The sequence below is a fragment of the Catharus ustulatus genome, chromosome 6 (assembly GCF_009819885.2).
Source record: "Catharus ustulatus isolate bCatUst1 chromosome 6, bCatUst1.pri.v2, whole genome shotgun sequence".
Lineage (NCBI taxonomy): Eukaryota > Metazoa > Chordata > Aves > Passeriformes > Turdidae > Catharus > Catharus ustulatus.
Window position 1 is genome coordinate 14,724,858 of NC_046226.1, and position 27,798 is coordinate 14,752,655.

The following is a 27,798-nucleotide window of genomic DNA, read 5'->3' on the forward strand; positions in this document are numbered from 1 at the left end:
AGGGAACTATTGGCAGTTTTGGTCACATGTAAAAGTTCTGAATTCTGACTAAACTGGGGATAACTGGTGTCCACCTCATTATGAAATATGACCTGGATTTCAGGATTTTACTTTTGGATTGCTAAGGAGGGCACTTCCATGTGAAATTTCAGTCCTGGAAAATCAGCTTCCAGCTGTTTTGAAGCAGCTGTTCTCCTTTCTGTGTCCAGAGTGGTGTTTGCTGGCTTTTCTGCAGTAAGTGGGGGACAGTAAGAGTCAAAAACCTCTGTGTGACTCGTGAAGAAGCTAAGGATTACTGGTCTTTAAAATTCTTCTGTTTATTGTAAAGAAAAGTCAGGCTGTATTTTCATGTGCATGCCTTATTCATAAAGAATCTTTATGTTGCAGTTTTTGTTGGAAAATGGGAATGGTTAAAGGAATAGGTTCCAAAGTAATTACATGAGAAATCTGCCAATCTACCATCTGTAAATATGTGTGCAAAGCATTTCTGACACTGACAGTTAAACTAAATAAAATCAGCCGATTTTATTGACAGATTTTTTTTTCTGGGTTGATACAAGTCATCCTTGCTCTCTATTTGCTCTTCTCCTTCCAAATAATTTGTGTAAGTCAAACCCAATGTGTGTTAAGCTATAAATATTGAATGAATGAAGCCTGTGAGCATGTTGGGTCTCTGCCATTTTAGCAGGTGTATTGATCCTTGGAAACACCCTACCTGAGCTTCTTTGGACAAACAATTTCTCCTCTGTTCATTTGGAGCAGTCAGACACTTGGTTAATTAAAACTCTAGTAATTATCTGGTTGACAAACTCCAGCAGCAGCAGAGCTCCTGGTGAGACAATAGGCAGCGAGGCATGGCAGGGGCTGTGCCTGCTCCCACTTACTGGAGGCTTGCAGCCAGCCACCCTCCCTCTGACTCCCAGGCTGACACATCTCAGATGCTTCAGTGTCGCTGCATGGAGAAACCCCCCAAAACCAGATGTGTGTGTGCCACATGTGCCACCTACACAGTCTGGCTTGTGCAGAGCTGCCACATGTTTCGTTTCAAACGAATTCTCTTTGAGGGGGAAGAGTGGCACACTTCTGCTGGATTCAACTTTGTTTTAACTTGCTTAATTTGGTTTTGGATAATTAATTATTATAACAATTTGGACAGATTATAAGGATAAAGAACTAAGTTCTTACCCCTTATCTTATCATCCCACTATGGTTGGCTGGGCTGAAGATGGATCTGGACCATTGGTTCTAAGACTGGATGTGGAGATTCTCCATGGGATACCCCAAGTAGTGCTTGCATAACTGAAAAGGTGAGTATGGAAATCAAGACTGGTGGTCTTAAGATATCCTCAAATTCCTTGAGTATTGAAAACAGAAAAATATGGGAAAAAAACAACTTATGTTTACTTTTATTCAAGAGATTATTTTAAAAAATGTCTCTGTATGGATCTTGAGCATAGGGAAATGAAACTGTGCAGGGAAATGTCCTTTCATTTTCTGCAAGTGACACACTAACAGTCATGTGTCCCCCCTCTTCATTTCTGCAATTGCACTGAAGTGTAGCCCAGCTTCTCTGCTGTGTTTGGATTCCTGGGCCCTCACCTGCTGCTCCCACCCTTTGGCAAAGATGGGGTGTAGTGGTGTTGAAGTGCTTCAGGGTATCCAGGACACCAGGCAGAATATCCAGCTGCATGAAGGTGCATCTACATTTAATAATAACCTTTGGAATTCAGAACACTGACAGGTTTCATCTGGAGTGAGGTTTTGCAAAATAAAAATGGTTCTAGAAAGTCCTCTCTAAGGGAGAAGTTTTAAAAGGATCAACAAGTTGGAATATCTTTCAATAAAGAACCTGAGAAATGAAAATGAATAAGATGTGCTTTAAGGTCAAACACAAATCATCCTATGATTCTATCATTCTGTCTTATCTGGGTCAGTCATTTTAATGCCAAAGCATTCATACCTTGTGCGTAATTTATGATCTCAGAAAATAGTTGGAGTAGTTACAGCTGGGAAGTCAAAGTCATAAAGATTTTCAATTTGTGTCTTCCTGCCCCTCACCACTCCCTGGAGGAAAAAAGAAACTTTCCTTTTTCTTCAAATATTTTGTTTCTTTGCTGTTTTAAATTAAAATGGATCTTGTCTTCAGGTTTTTGTTTGATTTGTCTTTTTCATGCTGCCGAAGAACTTTGCTCAGAAGCTGTTCCAGTGCTACTGATGAGAAAAAATTATCTCAACTGATAAATATTAATGACTATGAAAAGGATAACTTATTACATTTACTTATTTCTTTAACATTTAGTGTCAAATTTTTGTATAGCATAAACAGGTGATGAAGACAAGATGAATATAAGAACAATATTTAAGAACAATATTTAGACTGGTGCAGCCCTGTTACTCATGCTACCTCTAAACTAACTCTGGTATCCACTTTCTATTAAATTAAACCCTATAGAATAGCTACCCACTGACTGACTTGTTATTTCCACCAGTTCAGTATTAATTTGCAAACATGCAGTCTTTATGACCAAGATTTTTCAGGCAACATTTTCCCATGTGAACAAGAAAAATGTTTTGAAAATGATTTATTGTCAGATTTAAATTTAATTGCTAAAGAATTTTATGCCTTGCACTCGGGAGTTGATCTGCAGGGCATAGTTACTTATATCAACAAAAGTTAAATCAGAAACATTCTTTACCCATTAGGTGTCTTTTCAGTGCCTGCAGTTTCATTAGCTTCTAAACCCATAGATTGTACTTGTTGCTGCATTGTTTTCCATCAGTTCAGCACTGTAATAATAGAATTTCTATATTCCAAGGCTTGAATTTATCATACTTGGTTTAATCTAAAATAATGTAGTCCAAATCGTGGCACCAGCTATGGAGAATTGGTCATTGTTTAAATGTGCCCTCATGTTTTGGTGAGATTATTTCAGTCTTACTTGTGACTACCTCTACAAGCATTAATCCAAGTATGTATTTTGGGCAAGTATTTTCAAGCAGATATAGTATAACCAAAGGGAATAATTAGATTATCTGCAGGGTTGCCATGTTCTACAAGGAATGTGCAAGGCTTGCAAATGTCTTTCAGTTTTCTGACATTTGACCCTGACAATGTACATCATCTGTTGCTGGTAGCAAATTGTGTATGGAGCTTTCCTCAGTGCTCTCCATATCCCTTGAGTATATTCCACATAGTAAAACATCAGTATGTTCCTTCTATGTCTTCCATATGGCAAACCAGTGCAAAAACAGAGAATGAAGTCTCATGAATTGATATGATAATTTTGGCTCACCCTATAGTGTTGCCTTTTTGGTGTTGTTGTAGATTATCAGTGAAGTACTTTGTGATGGGTATGGTATTTTATTACATCCTGGCTACTTGGTAAAATATGTGATTTTGACTCCTTCCAGTTGTTTTTCTATTGAGAGGGATTTCTCCTTCTCAGATTACTTGTGCTCAGGCTGTGTCACTGTGGGCTGAGCATCAGTGTGCTACACCTGAGCTCTGCTCTGTGCTGTGGATGCAGCTGTATCCATTTTGCAGAAGAACAGTCTCAGAACTATTTTTAAAAGAAGGCAGCAGCAGAACATGGGAGGGTAGAATGGTATCTTGCTGTGACTCTGTCTGGTGTAGCATTTAAAGGCTTCTCTGCTTTGTTTTCACAAGCTGAGCCACTTAAACTGTGCAGCAATATGCTTCAAAAGCAATGGCAAGGATTATCTGCCATAGCACTCCCTTGTGTGCTTGCCATAGGAAGGGTAGGTACTGACACTCCTAAAGATAACTCAAACAAATCTTCTCTTCCTTCCCACCCTCATAAGCAATGAGAAGAATGGGTTTCCATTGTGTAATTTAACTTAAAATAAAATTGCATATATCAAAGTAGGAGACTGACACAGAATTCCATTGGAATAATTTATCATGCTACAAGCAAATAACAGCTAAGAAATCATTAATCTTTTAACATTTCCATCAGAAACATAGAAAAGAAATTTAAAGTTGATAACAGTTGATATGCTGGAGCTGAGCCTGAGGACAAGGATATTCTTTCTGCCTCATAGAGCTAATTATTTTGTTTACAATCTGTCCTTTATCTTAAATACTGATTTTCAGAAATTTCAGTATGAGATAAATGTGATGCACTAATACCTATGGCTGTTACAACTCTCTTTGAAAGAAGTTGTTTCTTGTCTGCTACTAGTATTAAAATCTGGTGCATTTGGCCTGGACACATATATGGCTTTTTGTCAAAGTCCTTTGCTTTGCACTCCACATTGACATGCAAATTTCAGACGCCTTTCAGAGCTGCTTGTACATCTTGCACCACTGAGGTCAACTCTAGTGTAGAACTAGCCAGAGCAATGATTCTCTGCCCTTTGGGGTTAGACCAATATGCATTTAATCATCTGTATGGGAAAATGTCACAAATAGACAGTAAATGATCTTAAAACTAAAATCTTAAAGCAAAGATTTATTTATCACACTTCCTATAAAACTATTTCTGCTCCCCCAGACAGCACTTTGTGTGCCTCTGGTCTGTGTTGGTGTCACAGCTGTACTCAGCAGCACTATAAATCATACATTACACTTCAGATCTGGGAGTTCAGTCAAGTTCAAATTATTTTCAACAAAGAGATTTGCACCACTGTTTTGAGTTCATGAACTTTTGTCTCTTACTTACTCATTTCTTTCTTTGAAGGAAAATCTGATTAAGAGCAAACTGTAAATGCTTTGCAGCTAAAAGGAAATGTGTGTTATATCTACAACTGTGTGCCTGATACAGAAAAATAAAAAAGCTGGTTGGTGTGTCTGTGCTAGTAATCCCTCTTACTGTGGCATCACTTCATAGAAGCAAAAGAGCGTGTTAGACTGATTATTTTTCTTGATACTACTTTGGCTGAATAAATTAAGTTCTTATAGAAAAAACACCTTTACCACTATAGCTGCAACTCCATGTGTGCCTGTGCTGATCATGAAAATCACCTTTCCACACAATTGTTCCTGTCTTAGTAAGCATAATAAGAATAGAAATATGTGTTTCCTTTTGACAAGTATTTCCAAGCCCCCCTCCCTGGATTTCTGATTTGACTTTCCTGCTTAAAAAAAAAAAAAAATTTTGCTCTCTTTGTGTTTGTTTGCCTGGTAGGCAGAGGTGTATTTTATTTTATGTTCAGTATAGAAGTAGTGCCTATGTATATTTATATACATATTTGCTACCTTCCTTTGAAGGATCACAGCTCTTAATGGCAGGGGTGAAGTCCTTTAACCGCAGGCCCCTTCATGTTTCCTCTAAGTTCAGAGCACTGCCTCAGTTCTTGGTTGTTCAGATGTTTTGCATCAACCTTATCTATCTCCCACACTGCCAAAATGAGAAATCCCATCTTCAGCACCACTTTGCACCAAGCTAGGGGATGCCCTGCCCAGGAGAGAAGAAAATACCTACAAAATACTGAAAAGCTCTGATTTTTTCCATTCCCCTTTCCAAGTGTTATCTTCTCTCCACTCCCTTACCCAGTTTGTTTTACTGATCCATGCTCCCACACTTAGGGTTTCCATCCAAGCAGAATACTTTTCCCCATGGTTGTTGGACCGAAATAAAAATTTAGTTGCAGCCTAATCTTGTTTTATTTCAGATATGGCTGGTCATAAGGCAGATTTGATATTCTGCAATTGAAACTTTCCTCTGTCATGCTGCTGAAAACTGGAGATGGTTCTTGGCCAACTCCTGCAGACGTGAGTTTTTCAAAATTCTTTGATATCCTCCCATGCAAACTGCTCTGCATCTGTGAGAAAGGGATGGAGCTGGTGTATCTCATGAGCACTGGGGAGCAGCCAGAGCAGGGGGTGCACACAGGAGCAGGAAAAGTGGGGTGCAGCTTCAAATCAGAAGTCAATCTAGGCCTTTATTCTGTCCAGAGCACTGGTTGACGGTCTGAACTTACAGAATAAAATAAGAACAGTCAATGTGTGGAAAATTCTTCCAAACTTAAATGATTTTAGGATTTCTTAAACTGATCTCTGTATCTCTATAACCTCACTAAATACCTCTAAATAAATATGTCCCCATGAATGTATCTGCTATAAGTACTGGTGGAAAATTACTATACCCAAGGCATGTGAATATTTTTGACTTGAATCTATTTCCTAAGAATTGTTTTGGGGTTGTCTTTTCTTTTAATTTTAATTCCAGCAATCAATATTTACAGCAGACACTAAAAAAAAAATTTGCTAAATGTTTTATTGCCTTTGTGGACAAATCTAAAAAAGTCCATCCAAATTTGATCGTTTATTACTTATTTTAAGGCAACATGGACATTTTGTGCTGAGCATTTTGACACTGAGAGGTGTCTGCCTGGGCTGGAAAGCACCTGCAATCCTGGTTCTCAAGGTCTTAGTTTAAGATCCCTGCTCAGGTCATTTGTCCTGTACCACATTATGGTGCATTTTGGAAAGGAAAAGACCATTTCTGCAGCGTGTGTAGCCAGACCGGGAAGAAAAGCCTGTAACAGAGAAGGAGAACAGGAGGGATAAGAACCACAGCTCACACAGGGTTACTGAGGACATTCAAAGGGACAGAGCTTGTGGATAGCTGTAATGGAAAGCATTCCTGAGTAATTAGAAACCTCAAACGTGTTTTAAATTATAAAAGGCTTACGTGAAAGTGAGCAGCAAGCAAGAAGCTGCTAGAGGAGTGTCTATCTAAACATCCATGTTTAAATTTTCCATTTCAAATGAGAACAAGAAGCTGTGTCTGTCTGGATCCAAGGTGTTATTTTGCTTCCCTGCTGTTTTCAGAAGTTACCACATAATTGGCTCTAAAGAAGGGACCTGTGATGAAGCCCCATGTTGTTGACCCCAGAGCAGACTCCTGACTAGATCGTGTCCAAATGGGCCACCAAATCCCTGTCTGAAGCTTCTCCTTTTGCCTTACTTGCTATAGAACCAGGAGTGCAAAGTTGGGTAAGCAGAGAAGACTCTGACAACACAGGCAGTGTGCTCCCACTGATGTTGATGGTCTAGTAGAGATTAGCCCAGGCAGGGGGGCAGTTTCCATCCCATCTCTTCAGGAAGCAATGTGACTTCCATCTGGTCCTCTCCAAAGGGCAGTGGGTGGGAAAGCACCTAACTCCAGCATGATCTTTCAGGTTTCTGTGACAATTATAGTCAGATTTAATAAGTGTTGTGCTGCTGCTACACTAGATTGAGGCATATTGTAGATAAATTTCCAAAGGGTGTTCCTGGAATTATGTGGCTTGTGCCTGACATCATCCCTGCAATGTGCAGCACAGATGTAACTGGAGAGTCTGGATGTGTCATGGCAGCCTTTTTTAGAGAGACTGCTGGGATAAATTAGCTAGCACTGCTCTTTGTGACAGTCCCTCAGTATATATAAACTGTGCTAGGGTTAGTTTCTGACATATAAAAATACCCAGTACTCTGGCCATTCTCACTAAAACTGGACAAAGAGCTCTGCCTAGGAATTTTTCCCAGGAAATTAGGAGAGTAACCAGCCCACTGCCCTGCCTTGTCTTACTTAGAAAACTAATTTAATTTTTTATAGATTCTATCCAAGAAAAATACTTTGCAGGGCAGCTTCTCTATACCAGTAAGTAGAGATAGGTGTGCCTCACAAAAACCACTCTCACGTGTGACAGGTTTTTAGCCTAATACAGTGGTTCATGCTCTGATTTCTGCTTTTATTTACAAAGTTCTAAATAAAACTCAGAAGTATCATAATTTTTGTCTTTGCAGCCATCCCTGGCACATACATTTATATGTACACAGGTATTCATACAGGCTTCTTATTAGAAAAGGCCCTTGCATGCTTTTACCAGGTGTTCCAAGACAAGTGTCCAGGTTTTTACAACTGCTTAGCTCACTGGATGCAAAGACCTTTCAAATATTTAGATGAGAATACTTCTGTTGGATTGCTGAGAGGTTTAAACACATGGCTGGAAATGCCCTGACGTGATCCAAGGTCCCTTCAATATTGTACATACTGTTAAATGCCATGGGTGCATTTTTCTGTATATTGACCCCACTGAAATAAGAGAGACAGGGTCCTGACTCCTCTTGAGAGCCACTGTCATTTCAAAACTCTTTAGAAAGCCCTGGCAGTGCAGGTAACGCTGTTTTTTTTTTTTTTTCCCAGCCTCACTGAATTCAAAACAACTACTTTGAATCACCACAACTCCCTGTTCCTGGGGGCTCATACTAGGATCAGTAAACAGGATAGGGTTTATTAATTACCCTGGAAAAGCAGCAGGGGAAGACATCCAGATGGACTAGCCAGCCTTCAGTACATCCAAGTGAGTATAAACAACATTCAGAGATGAGAGAGACAAATGCAATGCTGTTGTTTATGGTCAGATTAAAAGCATGGGATAAATTCCAACTACTGCAGAAAACACCCCTTGGCAGGAAGGGTGTTTCATCCCATGCTGAACCAAGGGATGTACATTTGTGAGAGGTATGTGCTTCCCCTTGCCTTGCCCAGGACCTGAGGAGCCTTAAGGTGTTTACAGCAACAACAAGGAAGTATAGAGAACATGTTTTCCCCACAGTGGCTTGGGATTGAAATGAGTTCTAATATTCCACCAGCTCATATTTTTAAGTTTTATGAATGTTATTTATCACTAAATTGAACAGTCACATTGGGTTTTTTTAACCATGATGCAGTCCAGACCTCTCTGTGCTGCCAGGAAATAGGGGAACTTGGTTAAGTGCAGCACGCAGGGAGCAGAGAAAACAACTGACCCCACCCCTGCTTTCCCCAAGCTCTGGCATGGCCCAGGGCTCTTCCTCTGGGAAAGGAGATAATGTCACAGGAGGGGGGTGTTTGTCACTCTCTCTGGCAGCATGGGGCTGTGACCTAAAGCAGGTGATGTGATTTGTGTGAGTGTGGCAGGGCAGACACAGGATGTGACCACCTGCCAGTGACAATGTGCAGTAGCAGGTGGGAGGGACACAGAAGCCAAGCGCCAGGGAGATGATCACCACAGGGAGGTGAGGTGAAGCTCATCCTTTAGGTGTGAAATAAAAGCACTGCAAACCCTAACTTCCTGTCCACAGTATTTGAAGCAAGTGATTATCACTGCAAATGACATTCTTTTTTGTAAATTCATCTAAGTATAACTTCTAAAGGAAGAACCAAACTGCTGGGAATTTATTTTTCATTTTCACGATGTACTTAGGTTGCTGAGGGTCAGTGGTGTCTGAAACTTGCACAAAGCAGGCACAGGTGTGTCCTGTTGGTGACCACCCTTATGATGGTCACTGATTATTTTAGCTCACACACCAGAAGGGCTGATCATCACTCTCCTCAGTGTAGTCCAGTTCATCTGCCCCTGGTTGTGAGATATGGTGGTGGCTGTGTGGCTGGGCAGTCCTGTCCCACTGAGCTCCAGCTGAGGATTTCCCTGCTAGAGGACACCTTTTGGATGATATGCAGTTGTGGTATCCAGTCCCTTTGCTTCTTCCTTGTCCAGGTCTAGCATGGGAGATAAGACCAGGTTATGCTGTGGCAGGTTGTGAGCTATTCAGTCTGCAGATTTTGTGCCCATATGTAAGGTAGTACTGGGCTAACTGGTATTCTGACCAAATCTCTTCTTTTGACAAGCAATTTATTAAGGAGCTAAATAATTGCTCAACAGAGCTAAATGACTCTTTTATCATCAGAATTTGCATTGGTAACAATGAAAAAGCCTCAAGTATGCACTAGAATTTTGTAGCCAGATTTTTATCCCTGGGATCAGAGTTTTAGGGATCCATATGTGTCTAAACTCTGTTCCTAAGAAAATATTTTCATCTTAACTTTCATAGATGAACTTGTTTCTACATGGAAAGGCCTATAAACTTCTCCAAAATGTGTGGGGACCTAAGCAGTCTTTTGGGCAGTTCCATCCATACAATTAGGCACACTCAAAATTCCTTGGGCTGAAGACTTCCCCAGAACAACCATTTCATCTATGCTAACAAAATATTCTTTTCATTTGGAGGGACCTCATCCAACATGGTCAAAGTTTCATTGTATAGGCATGGGGAACTAAAGCAGAGACTTTCTGGGAAATTTGGTGACAAAATAAATCAAAACCTCTTAACAAAACTATAGAATTCTTTAAAAATAAACTAAAAATAAGCATTTAAAATGAAAGTGGCAGGTGTTCCCTGTTCTTTGATACCTGTGACCTCCACCATCACCACAGAGTTTTCTCTTGGAGCTATACATCACTACGCTGGCTTTGAAAAACTGTTTGTCACTTCTCTTCTTGTTTAAAATGTGATGAAAACCTTGATAATTTCTTCCTCCCAGGCAGAGGCATGGCCAGGGAAGCAATGTCTGGCTCAGATATGAGGAGTAAACAGGACAGCCAGCAAAGCCAAGGCCTCCCAGCACCCAGACTATTGCCTCTGTGGCAGACCAAACTTCCTCTCAGTCTGCTTTCAGCACAGACTCAAAGAACAATTGTTATTATTTGTCCCTTCCCTCGTATCGCTACACTTTTAAATACTGCGTTGCTATTGTATGATTCTCCAGTTTCCTCCGTGCTATTGAATTCTATTTTCTGTTACAAAGTTGGGACAAGACTGAGTGTTTATTTTCAGAAATCCAGAGGAAACAATTCTGGTTTTCCCCTTTTTAGCCATCTGTCTTGCTGATAATTTGTCGTGTTGTAGACAAAGCTTATTTTTAGTTAATTCCGAGCTGCAGCATGTGACTTTGTTGCCCAGCACTGTTTTGCCTGTTTCATGGTAATTTACCAAGATGTTTCCGCATAGTCAGGTTCCTTACAGTAAACAACTCTCTGCAGAAGCTTGTCTCCCATTTCACTTCTGTTACACTTGACAATAAGCAAAAAGTCTCAGATTTCTCATTGAGGGTGGAAATTGCAATCTTGCTGAATCTGAAATGATAATTTAATTTTTTTTTAATGCCAAACATATTTAATCACAGAATCATAGAATTGTTTGGATTTGAAAAAGACCTTAAAGAACATTTATTTCCTGCCTTCCTGCCATGAGCAGGGGCACCTTCCACTAGATCAGGTTGCTCAAAGCTCCATCCGGGTTGGCCCTGAACTTCCAGAGACTTGGCATCCAAAATTTTTGAACAACCTGTGCTGGTGCCTCACCACCCTCACAGGAAGGGATTTTTTTCATAATATCTAATCTAAACCTACACTCCTTCAGTTTAGAGCCATTACCTCTCATCCCCTATCTGCCCTTGTAAAAAGTCCCTTTCCTGCTTTCCTGTAGGTGCTCTTTAGGGAGTGGAAGATGCTGTAAGGTCTCTCTGGAGTGCTGACCAACCCCAGCTCTCTCAATCTCTCTTCATAGGAGAGGTGATGGAAATGAAAAGAATAAAGATGAAAAAAACCCAACCAAACAACAACCCTGAACCAATAAACAAAAGATCCCAAAACATATGGTCTTCTTTTCAAAATATTAGAATAGAGTATTTCAGTTGGAAGGGACCTAAAGCTTAAAGGTTTGTTGTGGATGGTGTAGATTTAAGGAAAAGCCAATAAACAGAAAAAACCCCAAATGCCTCAAAGTGTCTCTCAACATCTACAGTGATCACTATAAGATTTAAGATAAGTGCTCACACTCATTAAGATTCTGAGGTTTCCTGAATGGCGACTACCAAACTGTAGAATGAAACCTCACAGACAGAAAGGGACCAAAATTAAAAGCAAGCACCATGCAAAAAGGTGACAAAAATCCCCTCACAAACAACACCTCCCACCTCCCCCCTGCCAAAAAAAAAACAAAACAAAGCAAAATAAAACAAATGTAGTGGCAACACAGAAGATGCGCTGAATATATTTTTAAAAGATAAACAAAGGGGTTTGATCAGAGATACAATGTCCACTAAGCTGCTATTTCTTTTGAAACACCAGAAACACCAGAAAAAGGAAACCTTTTATTGTTATTTCTTGCCCTAGTGAGACAGGATATCACTCATGGAAAAGTGGGAAAGCGGTGTCAAAGAGTGGCGACAGGAAACATCACATCAGCAAATTGCTTTTAAGGCCCACTGGTCTTGGGGTGGGCTGTTTTAAAAATATAGAGCAACTGAAGGACAATATGTGAGCCAAGCAGCAGCTCTCATGTCCTTATGCAGAGAATTTTCCTCTCTTTGCCTTCAGGGATGCAGGTTTCCATACCAAAGGAGGAAAAGCACTAGCAGGACATGAGTAACAGATTCACTCTTTTAATATGTTGATTCAAAAGGGAAAGGTTAGTGACTATTCTGCAAATAGAAACATTGGCATGTATCATGGCAAAGCAAAAAAGGAGAATTTTCAAATTCCCCTGGGTTTTGAGCTTGCTAAAGAATGATTGGGAGACTTCTTTTCCTCTCAGTCACACACTTAGAAATTTTCTGGGTGGTATGTGAAATAAACAGTCTGACTTGGAGCTTATTGTTAATGGCCCTAATCAAGAAGGTCCCATTGAAGCTAGCATTGCGCTGGGTACAATCATTTGAAATGCATGTGGAGAAGATGAGCACATCTTTTGGGCATCTGCTGAAAATACTGCTCAATTTGTTCCAATCAGTAAATTATGATGCTATTTTGAATAATGGAAACCAAATTCACACGTCCTTGCTTTCAGTGATTCTTGGCAAACTACATAGGAAGCCACTGAAAATGACTTTTCTGTGTTTTTAAAGTGCACAAGAGAGGAAAGCTTCAAGGCTGTGTTATAGACATTCAATAATATGTCAGAGGAATCCTTAAAAGGATTCCAAAGCCAGAGGACACTTTGATTATTTTACTTGATCTTGTATATAAATAGACCACAAATTTCTAAACAGTACTGAAACTTTTCCGTAAGTGAGTGACATTTGTTGAGAAGGAATAGTTTTTCAAAGCAACACTTTGTTGAAAAATGAATCTAGGAGAATAAATGCACTCATTTTTGTTCCAATATCTATTTCAAGTTTGTGATTCATCTCTACATAGCTAACATGACTGTATCCTATGTGACTTGGGCTAAAGGAAGCAGTAAGGGGGTAGTGAGTGCCTTCTGTGAATTCCTCATGTAGTGGTGAACAGATGGGATATAAATCATGTTGTTTTCACAGCCTATAAAGAAAAAGAATCATCAGTCACTGCAACTGTGATGTGATATAAGGGTTAGTTCATAGTAGGTAATGTAGCATTCCAGGAGAGAGTTCTAATGCTGTCTCAGGGCTAAAATATTACATTACACACTATTTGTTAGAGATGCAACAGAAGGGAAATACTTTCATTATGATTATCTCAAAGCAACTGGTCTCTCAAACAAGATAAGAAAAATATCACTTTAGATTTAGATTGTGCAGTCTTAGATGATTTTCATCAGGAATAATACTTCAATCTCACATCTCAGCTTTGCAGCTGTCCAGGGAAACCCATGTACTCTTCCAGGGTCAAATAATCTTTGAAGAATGGAAGGCATTTGTAGTGTGTGCAGTAACATAACTTAAAGAAGACAGGACAGAAAAAATAAGGTAAGTAAATATCATTATAAAATAAAAATAATTCTTATAAACTGTAATGAGTTGAGGTAATTTTGCAGGTCAAAGGGAAAAAAGGAACATGGATAACCTCATGTCTGGAAAATTAACAGTAGAGGTTAGAGGCTGTTCTTTCTTGGAAGAATATAAAGATTTTGCCTTTGATCTCATAGCAGAAATAGAGAAGAAGAAGAAGAACCATTCATAACTTGTATCAGTACCTCACAGCCAAGTGAACTTGTTTCTAAGACTAAGGAACTGGTGATACAGATACAGCAAGGTTTACATAGAATGTCATTTTGCAAATGAAAATCCAACAATCAGAATAATTACTTCAGTTCTCGTTAGAACAAGACTTTTTAAACAGTTTCCTTTCAGAAATATCCTTCAGTTCTTTAAATTCTACTTACAGAAACCATGATGCCATCCTCTGACAGCCTCACAGATTGCACTAAGCCAATTAAATTAAACAAAACCTGTGGAACAGACACTAAAATCTCTTACTCCAAAAACATAGTGTCTTGAATCTTATTATTAGAAAGGTCCCCAGCCTGAAGAGGTAAAATAGTTACAAATAATATAGTTTACTGGAAAAACCATATGGCTGCACATCCTAACAGTGATAGAAATCAAACCAGTTGTGAAGTTGTAGTGATTTTTAATGAATTTCAAGTATAAATCTATCAATAGGTAAGACTTAGGCTTCCAATCAGCTTAAAAAGAGTTCCTTAATAAAGCTAAGTTTCTCCATTCTGTGATCAGTGTTTCCATCTCAAAAAATCACAACCAACTGACCAGAAAAACCTTAAAGCTCCTGAATTCCCAAAAACTTTCAAATCTCTCTTGGAAGCTGTCTAGCCTGGGAACTCTCCAAAGTATCTGTGAGTTCTTAAAATTTGCTTTGGCACAACCCCCAAGGGAAAACTCTTCTGATGATCCCAAATGGGCAGCTTGTGTTCCAAGAACCACAGATTTAATCTCTGAGATTCAGTGCACCACTAGAACTGATTAACTATGAAAGACTAAGATTTTATATTCTTTCTCCTTCCTCCTTCCCCCACCCCCAGCAATGTCCAGCATTCTTTGGTCAGAGCACTCACCTGAATGTGCAGGAGAACAGCTCAGATTCCCCTTCTGCACATGGGGAGGCAAACTCATGTTTCTGAGTCAAGGCTGCACTCACTGAGTTGTAGAATACTATTTGCCATACTTTCATTTGTGTGCTTAGGTACTAAATAGAGATTAGTTGGACAAGAGAGCAAATAGAAGTGCTAGATGTGAGGAAACTCAGCTGGGAGTAACAAGTCGTAAACTATTTCTCCAATTGCATATTTTAAGAGGGGTAAGACAAAAAGCACCAATATGCGGTTTTGCAGACATAGTTTAGTAATGCAGCCACTGTGATCATTTCAAATTTCCTAGAAAATACTGTGCAGTGCAGATTTCCAGCTGATGAATAGACATCTGAAGTTATTTAAAGCTTTTCATGTCTTCTCCTAGCCAGTTTTTTCTATAGTGATAAGCTGAATGGATGCTAACTTTTAAATACCTCCCCTGAGATGAAATGTCAGAAGCAGGTAGAGAAGGTGAGATCTATTTTGCACGAAAAAATTATAGCCTTCAAATATCCCCAGCCAAGTGATTACACTTTTCAAGTTGGTCAGGAGAGGAGAAATGTCAAAATGACAGTGTTGTAACCAATAACTCTTCAGCTGACTTGGCCTCAAGTTTTAACACTTGCTTCAGAAATTATTACATTTTCCATTTAACCTGAGCTGTTAACCATACGGGTCCTATCACTAGTTCAACCTTGGGATCTATGCCACCAAAACTTTCAGCTGCAAAAATTTCAAAGTGAACAAGTAATAATCAGTCTTTAGGCTGCATCACTTTTCACTGTGGAGACCTGAGATAGCAATTCTGGCACTTTTTCAGTGAAATTTTAACACTGGTGTGAGCCAAACACATCAGGATAAACTAATGTGGTTGTAGGTATGCTAAATAAAGTGGGAGAAATGTGTGCAATGACATGATACTTAACTGGTTATGAAAATACAACCTTATTTTTCAATCTCTGTTGTCATGCAAAATTTGTCACCTTAAGTGGGATGTCCCTTGGAAAGTGAAGTGCATTGATGGTGTCCAGAGGATAAGCCAAAGTCATGCCCACTTGCCATTGTAACTCTTAAGTCATTCTTGCCATTGAAGTGTCAGTCACAGGATTGCTCCTGGACTTGTCAGCATTGCCCTTCCAGCAGGCTACAAAAAGTACAATATATCCTTCAAGGGGACAGTCAGAATAAAGCCTTCAGGAAAAATTTGCTTTTCGGTGCTCAGAAACTGCCTGAGCTTTTTTAGTGGTTTTGTGTTTATGTTTTTTTCCCCTGGTTGCATTTATTTTCTTTTGTTTTGGGTTTTGAGTTTGATTGTTTGTTTGTTTTTTCCTTATTAAATCTTGCTATTAGGCTATTATTTTGTCTCTGGGATGTGCATGGAATAGACAATTGACACCTGCAGTGCAGGAAAAAAACTCCTGATGTTTGGATCTTTAATTTCCAGTTGTGGAATTGCCCTGCATTCTAGTTCTGATTATCTGATGTGATAGCATTTTCCATGGCTTGTATTATAGCGTAGAGGAAGTAGTCAAGTGGTTTGAGAGACCATATCCTAATGTCTTGGCCAAATTTGCTCTGTTGCTTTTGTTTTGATGGACTTTTTTGGGGCTGCTTTATTTTAATATAAAACATTGCTTCACCACTTAAGAGATATTCTTTTCCCGTGGTCTTTTCCTGTTAAAATGACAATGGAAGTCTCTTACCATGCCGGTTTGAAGGAGGCATTTCCTATTTCCCTGGAGTGAGTCATAGTGCTTATCTGCAGAGGGAAGATGGGGTAACCTACAACCAACTCTCCAGGTCAGCTGTGTGAGTCTGCCCTCAAAGCCCTTGCACAGCCCCAGGCAGAGCTGGCACAGAGCCCTCCTTCCCAACCCACACTGCACACAAACCCATGGGAAGCACAGAGTTTGTCATCAGGGCAGCCCTGCTTGGTTTTTGGGAGCACTTGTGACAATCTCCTGGCCCGACCAGATAATCAGTCAGTTTAAGAGCAGAACTTTTTAGATCATTAAGTAATTTGTTCATGTAGCATCGGGTTTCTGAGGCAGGTCTTCCCCACTTAGCAAGAGTTAATGCACAGGAAATACAGAAGCACTGAATGAAGCAGAGAACTGCTGTCGAGATAGAAAGTATGGATAGTTCTCATCTAACTTAAATCAGCCTCACTGAGGAAAATATTCTTAGCTGGGCACTCAAACACACATTAAAACACATTCCATGAACTGGTTTTATCACAGAACAGATAATAGATTATAAAAAATATAGCATAATTTGACACAGTATGATGTTCACATACTGATAAATTTTAAAATTGCTTCAGTGGCAAGATGATATTGAAAATTTTACCATGTGAATGGCCAAAGCTGTTTGCAGTTATGCTGTCCCATTGTACTGCACTAAAAATGCTCAGATTCTTGTCATATCAGAGGTCTCAACATCTAGATAAAACCAAAGCTAAACAAAACTATTCTGAAATAGGCCAAAATATTGTTAAGTTTTATGTTTGTTTATTTTGGTTTTTTTCACATTTAGCATGCATTTTTCCCAAAAATAGCCCAAAGAATAGAAATTCTAGATTGTGATTGGAAGATAGAAAAATCAAGGTTTCATCTAGAGTTTCCTACAATCAGAAGTGAGGCAACTTGAAGTCCTACATATCCTTGAACTACAAAAGAAACAGGAAGGTAAGGAAAATTCTTACAAGATCAAAGTTTGAGTTTGATTTTAGGAAACTCCAGTCAAAATGTACTTCAAAAGATAGGACCTTCCTGAAACAAAATCCAGTTAGTAAATAGCAAGCAGAAATTATTAGGGAAGGTTGCACAGAGGATAGAAATAAGTTGGGCTAAGAGCAGCTGGTGTGGACACAAAAATTATTTTGAAAACCCAGAAGCATGAGACTTTCCAAGGAATTAATGGGTGTTTAGATTTTCTAGAAGGTGAAAGAAATAAGTACTTTATAAGCATTTTGCTTTCATCAGCTGTTATTGCAGAGGACTTTGAGATATATTTACTCAGTCTTTTCAAGTAATAAATATTGATAAAGATCAAAAGAGTTTGGGTATTAACACAACGTAAGAAATGAAAGAGTAGCAAGATTAAAAAAAAGAAATTTAAAGCACCTGGTGCTTGGAAAAAGAGCTGAGCTGCTAAGAAAATAAAATTCTCTGTTTAAAATTGTTTGCCACACTGAAGGCCCTGGGTATCATAAATGTCCTTACCTATCCTTTAAGGAGTCACTAGAGAAATTCAGAGAGCAATAAACCTTTTTTTCTGCTCCCAACTAACATCTGTAGGCATAGAATCTTTTTAATGCAAAACAGAAATGCCAAAAAAATCTTCATAAAAAAAAGGAGTGTCTTTCTTGTCTCTAATGGGCAAGGATTGTCTGAATATGTAAAGGAAATATGGGAGTTGATCTCATGTATTCAGAATCATAAGGTCTGTCTTTACAAAATGTAATACAACTTTTGGGGTGATTTGCTTAGCTTATAACACCTTTGCAAGCAATAACAGAAGACAAGCTCCTGTTTGAGTCCAATGTTTCTGTTAAGACAGGTGGCAGTGAAATAAATAGCAGGTTGTTTATGGAAAAACTACACCTACACCCATGTAAGATATGTGCCTGCTACAGTTAAAGCAGTGAAGTCATTTGGTCATATTTGAATTAATCTTTTTTATCCTAAAGAAAACTGTAACCTAGCATTAGACACAGCAAAATATGTTAGAGTTGAAATGATATCATGGACAGGCTGTCTTAGGCTAAAAGACTGATGTTCTTTGTTAGTCTCACTACAGAGCAATTTACATTAGGAACAGCTTGTTTATGTTGATAATGCTGTGCAAAAAACACTGCTGACAATTTCAGTTGGTTTTATTAGCCAGAACACACACAGCTAAATTTTTAAATGACTGTTGAACAGAACATTCTCTACCATTTCTAGAGTATACTCATTTCTTAATATTGGCAGAATTTACAAATGAACAGAAATGTGAGCTGTATGATTCCATAGTTGCAATGGAAAAGTGAATTATAATTCAGTATTGCTGTAGTGTAGCAATTGCACTACCTCACATTCTGATGGGTAAATTCTGGAATGCTGCTAGATTGATAAAGACTGGGACTAGACAAAAAAATGTCTTTTATTTTTATTTTTTAAATAAATTTTTGTCAGACTTGCTATCAGGATTGGTTCATGCATCTTCATGATGCTCTGACTTTGCTACATTCAAAGGTAAGTCAATTTTTAAATTTTAAATTGTGCTTAGGAGATCCCTTAGAATGTGCTTTTGTCATTCTTTCAGCAGAACTAAACTCAACTTGCCTCACTGAATCCCTTCAAGAGAACCATCAGGAGAGGCCCATAATAAACTACATGCTGTATTGCATTAGCAAAGCCAAATGCTTTCCTTTCTTCCTACTGCCACTGTCTGCCTTGGTGAAGCTTGCTGGACATCCTGCAGTGAGGTCTGATGCCCCCTTTAATTCCCCAGAAGGCTTTGGTCAGAATTTTGGGGCCCCAGACACAAAGGCACCTGCACAGCTCTGTGGGTCAGGATGGCCAAGCTCAGCTGAGGAGAGAACTGGCAGAGAGCAGCGACACAAGGGCTCGTGGTGTAAGGGATTCTGAGCTGCTTGAAGGAAAAAAGACTTTTTTTTGGGCTCCCAGATGTGTTGAGGCACTGCTTGGACTTTGAGAGCTGGTAAATGCATTTCTGTAGAAACAGCCACAGTGTTCTTTCCATGCCATATATTCAACAGAGATTTTCCAAGGCTACCAAATCACGCAGATTCATAAATTGCAAGAAATTACTAGTCAGAGTATCACCGGAGGTAATAATTAAATAACTGCAATTCCAGACTTCTAACTACTCTCAAGTAAACTGAGAACAGAATAAAAAATCATACACCATTATCAATTTGAAGAACTTTATCCAAAACCACAATTTCCATCTGATAATTAACAAAACTTGGCATTTTCACCATAGTAAAGGAATAAACCAGTACTAAGTACACACATTGTGAAAGCAGTCAATAACTGGAAAAGAACATAACAGGAGCTTAAAAGAATACATTTCTCTTAACTAAACTTGCTAGTTACAGTAAACTTGGAGAATGCAGAGGGCATTTTAAAAGTTGTTTTTGTCTTTACAGATAGAGCTCCACAATCCAAGAACAATAATTACAACAGTTAAGATTTTTCTAGAAACCAACCCATGTATTACAAAAACAATACAGAGAATCCCTGCAAACCTGATAGTGTACAAAACAGGGTAGCAGAGAGAAAGCACAAGAGAATCAAATTGTCCAGGATTATTGAGAAAAAGTAACAGTGCATACTAAAGGGCTCCTGTAAAGCTGCTTTACATGAACTGAAGAATATAGTTTCCATATGACTGTGGCTTTGTGTGGAGCACAGATGCTTTCAGAAGTGTCACAATTTAGCTTTCTTGGGGGGAAAAAGCCCCACATAATTAGGCAGTATTTGAGATAACTTAAAAACAATCGTAATAGGTTACCTCACAAAGCTAACTAACAGATTTATTTACATAAGCTTCACATTTCACTGAGACTTTGTACTCCACTCCTAAACTTCCAAACTTCAGAACTGGAAGAGGACTTAGAGAAAGAACAAATATTTCTTAGGACAAGTACTCATACTAGGAAAAAAAAATAGTGCAACTGTTTGCTACATTATATATCCTTCCAGCACATCTATCAAAATATTCAGATTCAGGCTTTATTACCTTCTCATTTAAAAAAATACAGCACTCTGCTTTCTTTCTTGCTTTTGACTAGGAAATTACAGACATTTTTACATTTAAAATGAAACCCCAGCAACCCACAGCTAGTCCTGCAAACTGATCCAGTGAAGCAGATGCCAAAGCATAGAAGAAGTGTCATTAATGCAGTTGACTCCAGGTGGAGGCAAAGGTCTCTCTGGATAGAGCAGGGTGCAGGCTCAGGAACTTCAATCGTCCTTAGAAAGGCAGCAGCTGAGCTGGGTTTTAGGCCTAGACCTGGAACAGTTCAATCTTATTTGTTCATTAGTGGGAGTGACCCCCTCAGGAAATGTGATATCACCGTAATGGCTGCAGCTCAGGAAGCTCCCAGAACGCCAGGCTGCAAAGCTCCCCCATTTCTGGCAAAAGAACGCACTTTCTGTTGGGTACAATGAGATTTCAATGCTCAGTCTGGCTATAAAAGCTTGGCTGTGCATCTGAGAACTGCAGGTGTGACTAAATTTGAAATGGCTTAGCACACTGTGACTGTGTTTCTTTACTGAATAGGCTGCTCTTTAATGGCCCTGACCTCACAGGAAATCACATGGAGCTTTTCTGTTCTCCTTAGGGCCCAATCCTGCTGCCCTCACCTTACCCCAAGAGCATGAACACTGATTCTGATCTGCTAAAAAAACAAAGGATTTTGGGTTGGGAAAAGCTCAGTAAATGCTGGCTGCAGAACAGCGCAGTGTATTTATAAAGTGAATTTTTGAAAGGTAACTTTGCACTGTATGGGTACTAACAACACAGTTACCAAGCTTCATGGCCACATCTTGCTCCTCTGCTTAGGGGAAACACTTTGTGTTTTGCTAAGGCAGATAATCATTAAGATTTTCTCCCCAAGAAGAGACCTTGTGTTACTGTTCTTTGCCCTCACTGTGAAATGCCCTTTCTGATCACTAACCTTACTCTCAGAGGTCAGTCAAGGAGCTGGCTAAAAAAGACTGAAGAACACTGCTGGCTTCCAAATGCTCACATGCTCTCATACCAAGGAATGAAAAGAATACAACAAAACAAGGGGAAAAACAAAATGAAGGGATAGAGACAATGTGATGGTGACAATGATTTTAAAGAGATGGATGTGAGCTCATACCAGGGTAATATGGGGAGGAATGGTACAGCCTAAAGGATTGGGCAGTGACTTTGCAGACATTCTGTGATTCTCTAGCTTGTTTTTGTTCTCAGCATCTTTAAAGTCTGGATTAATAGCAGGATCTCATTTGAGACCTACTGGCAAAAAACTGAAGATTAAAATAAGACAATGCTACTGTGCAGATGATACTTGACTCATTAACATTCCATGCTAAAGAAAGTAGGGTGGCTTTTGCTTTTGCAGGGAAGACTGAGCAGAGCTTTGGGAGGTAAATCTTATATGTATCTATCAACACAGGAACCTTTTAGAGTATTTTCTACAACTGAAAATAGTAGCCTGAGAAGATAGAATGAGTGGCATGATGCTCCCAAGAATTCCCAAAGAGAAGGAGACTATCTCTGCTCACACAAAAGGACACTTGCCTTGCTACCAACAGCTCAAGTCTGCCTCTGTCACTCAGGAAAAAACTGTCTTCAGAGACATGTCCTTGAGATGTTTGTGACATGTTTATGTTTCCAGGGTTTTCTTTTCCAGTTCCTGGCTGTGTTGCTGTAATTTCCAAACCAGCAAAAGTAGATCTGGCCATGTTGTTTCAGTGTAAATGCTCTGGGGCAGGCCAGAATGAGATAGAATTGTCATGCATTTTGTTCTGCAAAGGCAAATATGGAACTGTTTATGTAGGAATTGGACACTTTCTTCCTTCTTTGTGCCTGAAGGACCACAAACTAAAATGGGACATGGCTGGTCCTCAGGTGTTAGGAGCTCCTACATGTCCAGAGAAGAGCATAGTGGTGACTTCATTTTCCCTGTTTTGAGCTGAAAAGACAGGGTAAAAGGCAAAGATGGGTTGTATGAGGAAACACAAAAAGTTAGTGTCAGATTAAGGGCAGTAGGAGACTTAGGGCTCAGGATGCCTTGACTGCTTTAGGACATTCCCAGACTAGGGGTAAAGGGTTAAATGCATGTTAAACCACCCCTGTTTTTGACCTTATGGTGACTGAACAATGTACCAGTAACAATACAGCTAACACAATGTTGATCTCTGGCTCTTCTTCCGTGTATGGAATGTATGTGCTGGTTTCCTGAGGATTAGCAGGCTGTGAGGTGAGGAGGGACATGCTCTACCTGGTGGGTTAGCTCACACTCAGCTCTGGCTGTGTGTCCAGGGAGCCAGCAGGGCTCAGAGGGACACAGCAGCAGTTACTGAACCACTCAGCTCTGCCTGGCAGACCCCATGGCTGGCATTATCACCAGGGACCTCCCTGCCCTTCCCTTCCCAAGCATTAACTACACAAAATCCAATTCTCCAGAGCTCCGGATGTTCCAAAAGCACAGATGCATTTTGATCTGGGATTCTGATCCTTAGTCTATTTATCTCAAATGGAAATCACCCTTAAAAAGAGCAATTTTCCAGATTCTACTCTGTGATTAGCCACAGGAAACTCAGTCAAATTACCTTGGATAAATGGACAGTGCTACATGAAATTAATAACTCTAAGCAGCCTGCAGAGAAATGTGAAGATGATATTAACAACTGGAATTGCTTGAAAATAGCAAAACAAAAGCTTTTAATAATAGACAAAACACATAACAACCCATAGACAGAGGCTCCTGGTTTTAGTCCTAGACACAAAGGTGTATTTTTTCTTTTATGTTCAAATGGGTGTAAGACACTAATGGCTGGATGCTTCTATTCACTCTTGATTTGGGGCTGGTTATTACAGTCTGCTCAGCACTTGGGTGGGATGCTGACTGCCCTCAAGTCCTATTGCAAAGAGGATTTTGGAGCAGGGATCTCATTACTTCTGAGATATCTATGACCTCACATGCCCACTGAAAAGGCTAAATACATTATTTGTAGCAGATGAGTCTCTCTGCTACTATTGTTGCATCAGTTTCAAAATCAATTTTTCAGTTTTGCAAGTGTGTTGACACAAAAGTACAGGGTGTTAATGCTGTGGGCAAGCACAGACTCCTACTTGCAGATAAAAATACAACAGGAATAGCTGTGTGAGTTTGCCCACTCAGTTCTCCTTTCTAATGTGCCATTGCACCCACCTGAATAATTGTCTCCTTGCTGTGGTGGCTGCACAGCTGCTGTGTTGAGCTGCTGGCTGCTTTGAGAAAAAAAAATTCTTTAGAGGGAGTTTGATTATTTGGTAATAATAGAGGCCATGGCTAGAAGAGAATCATTAGGCACCCCAGTTTGTCTTCCTTGGCTCACTGGTAACTTTGCAAAATTGCTTCTTGTATTTGTACGATGAGGTTGCACAACAGAGCTGGAGGTAAAAAACCTCCAGAGGCAGAGTATATAGAAAGTGGTTTGCTTCATCTACCACAGAACTGCAGTCAGGATTTTCTAACTCCTATTTGTGCCAGACATTTTTAATTGAAGCACTGATCAAGTGGAATCATTTTCTCAGACTGATACACAAAGCCCTCAGCAAAGCATAGAACCCTCTTCTTTTAAATAAAGGCTTCAGAAAACAGCTCTGGGGGATGTGTTTGGATTTCCTCATCACTCCTCAGTGAGTGACATCAATTAGCCAGCTGCCTGACTCTAAGGAAAGGAGAAGCTTCAATGCTTCAAGTCAAGCTGTGTTGAGGCAACATATTTCACAGGACCATGCTGTGAAACATCCACCACGCAGCCACTGCTCCATTCCCCTCTGTATCTTCTCTGAACTTAATGATGAATTAGTCCCCTTTTTAATGGTTTAATTTAAACCTTTGCTAACCTCCCAGAAGAGAGAAGTGGTTTTAGTGGACAAAGCTAGAGCACAACATCCAGAAATATAGTGTGCATATTGTCACTATGAAAATAGATCAGGCTTGAATCAGCTCTGGCCACTGCAATTTAGGGATCTTCAATACACCTCCCAATATTCCACACAGACCCTCACATCCAGTATCCTTGTACCTGCATCCTAAAACTAACTTTTTCTCCTGACAGAGTTGTGCAGTTTAACTATGAGGCAGGAAATGCCTACACTTGCTGCTTGCACCCAGCTTGCCATGTCACCCTGTCAAGCCAATTACTTAAATTAAAGTTTTGTCTGGCCCCTCTTGACAACACAGCCTCTAACGATGAGAGTATGTATGATGATGATCTGGATGCAGGAGATGGAACTCATTGTTTTCCAGCACTCCTGCAATTACTATCAGTTTCACATGAAAGTAGGGCATTTTCTTTGGGAAAAGCAACACAAAAGTGTCACTTGGTTTCATTAAAGAAAAGTGGTCCTTTGCTGTTCCCACTCTAATGTTTTTCTCCATGGTTGAAGAGTTTAGTCCAGTGCTCTGGGAGAGAGATGCAAACATTGCTAATTGCACTAAGATTAATATTCTAGGAAATTTAAGCAAAGCACTTCACTGGCAAATTCATTAGGCAGCAGAATAATCCCACTGGGGAAGTACCATTGTGTCAAACTGGTTTTAGGCATGGTGGAAATGTTCTGCTCTTTATGCAAAAATGCTTGCAGGATCTGGCCTAACTAGACAGCCTGCAGGAACAATGAAGAAAAGTCCATGAGCAACAATGATACATGATACATGTCCATAATACAATTACAAAGGCAGCAGAATATCAGAAAATGGTTGGGCACAGTACATTACATTAAGCAATATTTTCACAGATCCTGCATGTTTACACACCAGACCTTGTCCTGCTCAAGTCTTCATTGGAAACTTCTCTGCAGCTTCCCAACAGTTTCCCTTCTGCTCAGCAAGAACAAGGAAGGGTGCAAAACCAAATAAAGTACACCATTTATCCAGTTCCCCCGCTTTTCATTATCCTGTGGCTATGAAGGAATAAATAGCTATTTTAGTAAATTAAAATCATAATTTTTCTATCATTCTTAGGACTACAGTTATTTTATTGGACAGAATTTTCTTTCTTTCCCTCTAATCTTCCAGAACTGGGCTTCTCAAACTTTTTTCCACTATAGGTCTTGTCTGTCCTCAACCATCTTCACAAAATTCTGCCTCCAAATAGGGAAATAACAACATACACAGAAGCTCATAATTGTTTTTCTCAACCTCAAAATAACCTAATTTCTTTTCTCCCCCTTGCTAGCTCTGTTTGCATCTTTCCTAGCTTTAAAGACAGTTCATGGAGAGGGGAAAAAATATACAGAGACTGCTGAGTGGTTATAAATACTGATTTGGGGCATGCTGCTTTGATTCAAGTAACTGTCCACCAGCCCTGCAGGAAAATGGGTTTAAAGAGAAAAGAGGAAAATGCAAAGCTCTCTATACACTCAGCAGCTCTTAGCCCAGCCTCAAGCTCAGTGGCAGGCAAGTGGCAAAAATAGTCTCTGTACCCGCAGACAAGGCTTTCTGGAATTAGGGTAGTAGCTGTATGACACAGAAAACCTAGACAGTACAGGCAGACATAGATAAGAGGAATTTGTCTGCTGCAAACATTTTATGTATTGTTGCTTAATTTTTACGGGAGTGAAGGAAGATTTCCAACAGCGGGGATTTTTTTTTTCTTTTCTCAAGATTTTGCAGTCTCTCAAGCAGGGAAGGCTGCAGCTTGTCTTGAAAAGATACAGCTCTTGAAAATGAACCATGGAAAAAATGCATTAAAAATGCTGCCTCTCAGTGGAACAAATCCAAAGGATAATCAGAGTCATTACCTAAAGCCAGCTATAAAAAAATCACTTCCAAGACCCTCATCAGAACACAGACATATATTGTTAGTGAGATAGAAGCATTTGCACTTCTGACACTTATTACTTTTCTTGTGTTGTTTCTACCCCAGGACATACCTGACTCTTGAATTCACTCCCACATAAGGACAGAAGTGCCCAACCTTTCTTTCAATTTAATCTTTCTCATAGACATATTCACTATTAATTAGGCTTCATAATTTTCCCATAATTCTTTCAGTACATTAATAACACTATGAAAGCACACAGCTGCTGTAAGAAATCTGGATTGCAGTCCAATGAGATAAGTGTGGTATTAGGCTTTTGTTTCCTGGAAGGGATGCATATACAAATCACTGCAACCCAGTACCTCTAGACAGAAATGGGAACTTGTACTGCTACTCTTTTTCATTTTCTCCCCTGAAATTTGGAGGGTCTGCAGAGCAGCAATAGCTGCACCTCCCCCTGAACAGCAGGCAGGTTCAGCATCATTTCACTGATTCCCAGCTCCAGTTACTGATACTGGAAAGCAAGTAATAGACAGCCTGCATCTGCCTGCCATGGCTGTGAGACTCATGATTTTGAACCCAGCCCAGGAGTCTACCTTCAGCCATGCTGAAGACACACATGATGAACTTGGACTTCATCAGAACCGAGCCAATGCCAACCACTTGGTCCATCTAGGAAATTAAGATGTCCAGAAACATGACCTGAAACAATTCCATATAACATTATACCACAGTAAAAAATGCACAAAAAGGAAGAAAGCTGACAAACTGCAGAAGAACTGCTAGAAAAATCTACAGTAGAAAATAAGCACTTTCTATATAAATATCTCTCTGTATTTACTATATCCAAGTTGATCCCTCTTTTATTACATTTCTATACAAAACTGGTATTGGCTCTGTTCTCAGATAAAGCTCTCACCTCCACACAATTTGCATCCAAACTTTCTGCCATCAAGACTTAAGATGATTAATTTGCACTTCATTTCCATGACTGTGGCAGCACTTAATCAACAAAGTCTCTACTTATATGTATTTATATAGATATACATGTATATATACACACATACATACATACACATGACAAATACTGTTGAAGATTTCCTTTCTTCCAGTGTTTGTAGTGACAGTCATCCTAGAAGGTGAAGGCATACACCACTCCCACAACCACAATATTTCCAATTGTTGCTATTATTGCAATCCATAACAATATGGCATCATTTGAAGAACGGGATGTCTCTTCTGGTGGATTCTGCATGGAAGAAGCTGCATGGACGTTGGCTGAGGAGTTAAACAGGGAGTACTCTGTACTAAAGTCCTCGTTGGGTGAGTCCATAAAGGCTCCTCCCATAACAGGAAGCTGTGAAGAAAAACATGGCAAAATCAGGCTGAAAGCTAATATCTGCTTTTGCACTGTCTCAGTCATTATTAAAGACTAACCATTAGCTAACTTGCAAAATTACTGAGATTTCAAGTATGTGGTGCTAACCTTGCAGGACTATCACAGACTGTAATACTTCTCCCATTTCTGTTTGAATCAATATTACTGAAGAAAACCTACAGATCACACATGCAATATACAGAAGAGCTAGCATGCAGGCTTCAAGTCAGCCTAAGTAATCATATACATTTAGAAGAGAT

The 27,798-nt window shown here is 39.5% G+C and overlaps 1 protein-coding gene across 2 annotated transcripts in view; it reads right to left on the reverse strand.

The window, feature by feature from the left end:
• Positions 1–19,539: 19,539 nt before the first annotated feature.
• Positions 19,540–27,798, reverse strand: part of C6H14orf132 (chromosome 6 C14orf132 homolog) — a 42,973-nt gene continuing 34,714 nt past the window's right edge. For both annotated transcript variants that reach the window (XM_033062129.1, XM_033062128.1), the window contains exon 2: positions 19,540–27,517. In XM_033062129.1, the coding sequence (XP_032918020.1) occupies positions 27,293–27,517 (225 nt within the window). In that variant the 3' untranslated portion in view covers positions 19,540–27,292. The remainder of the gene's footprint in view (positions 27,518–27,798) is intronic.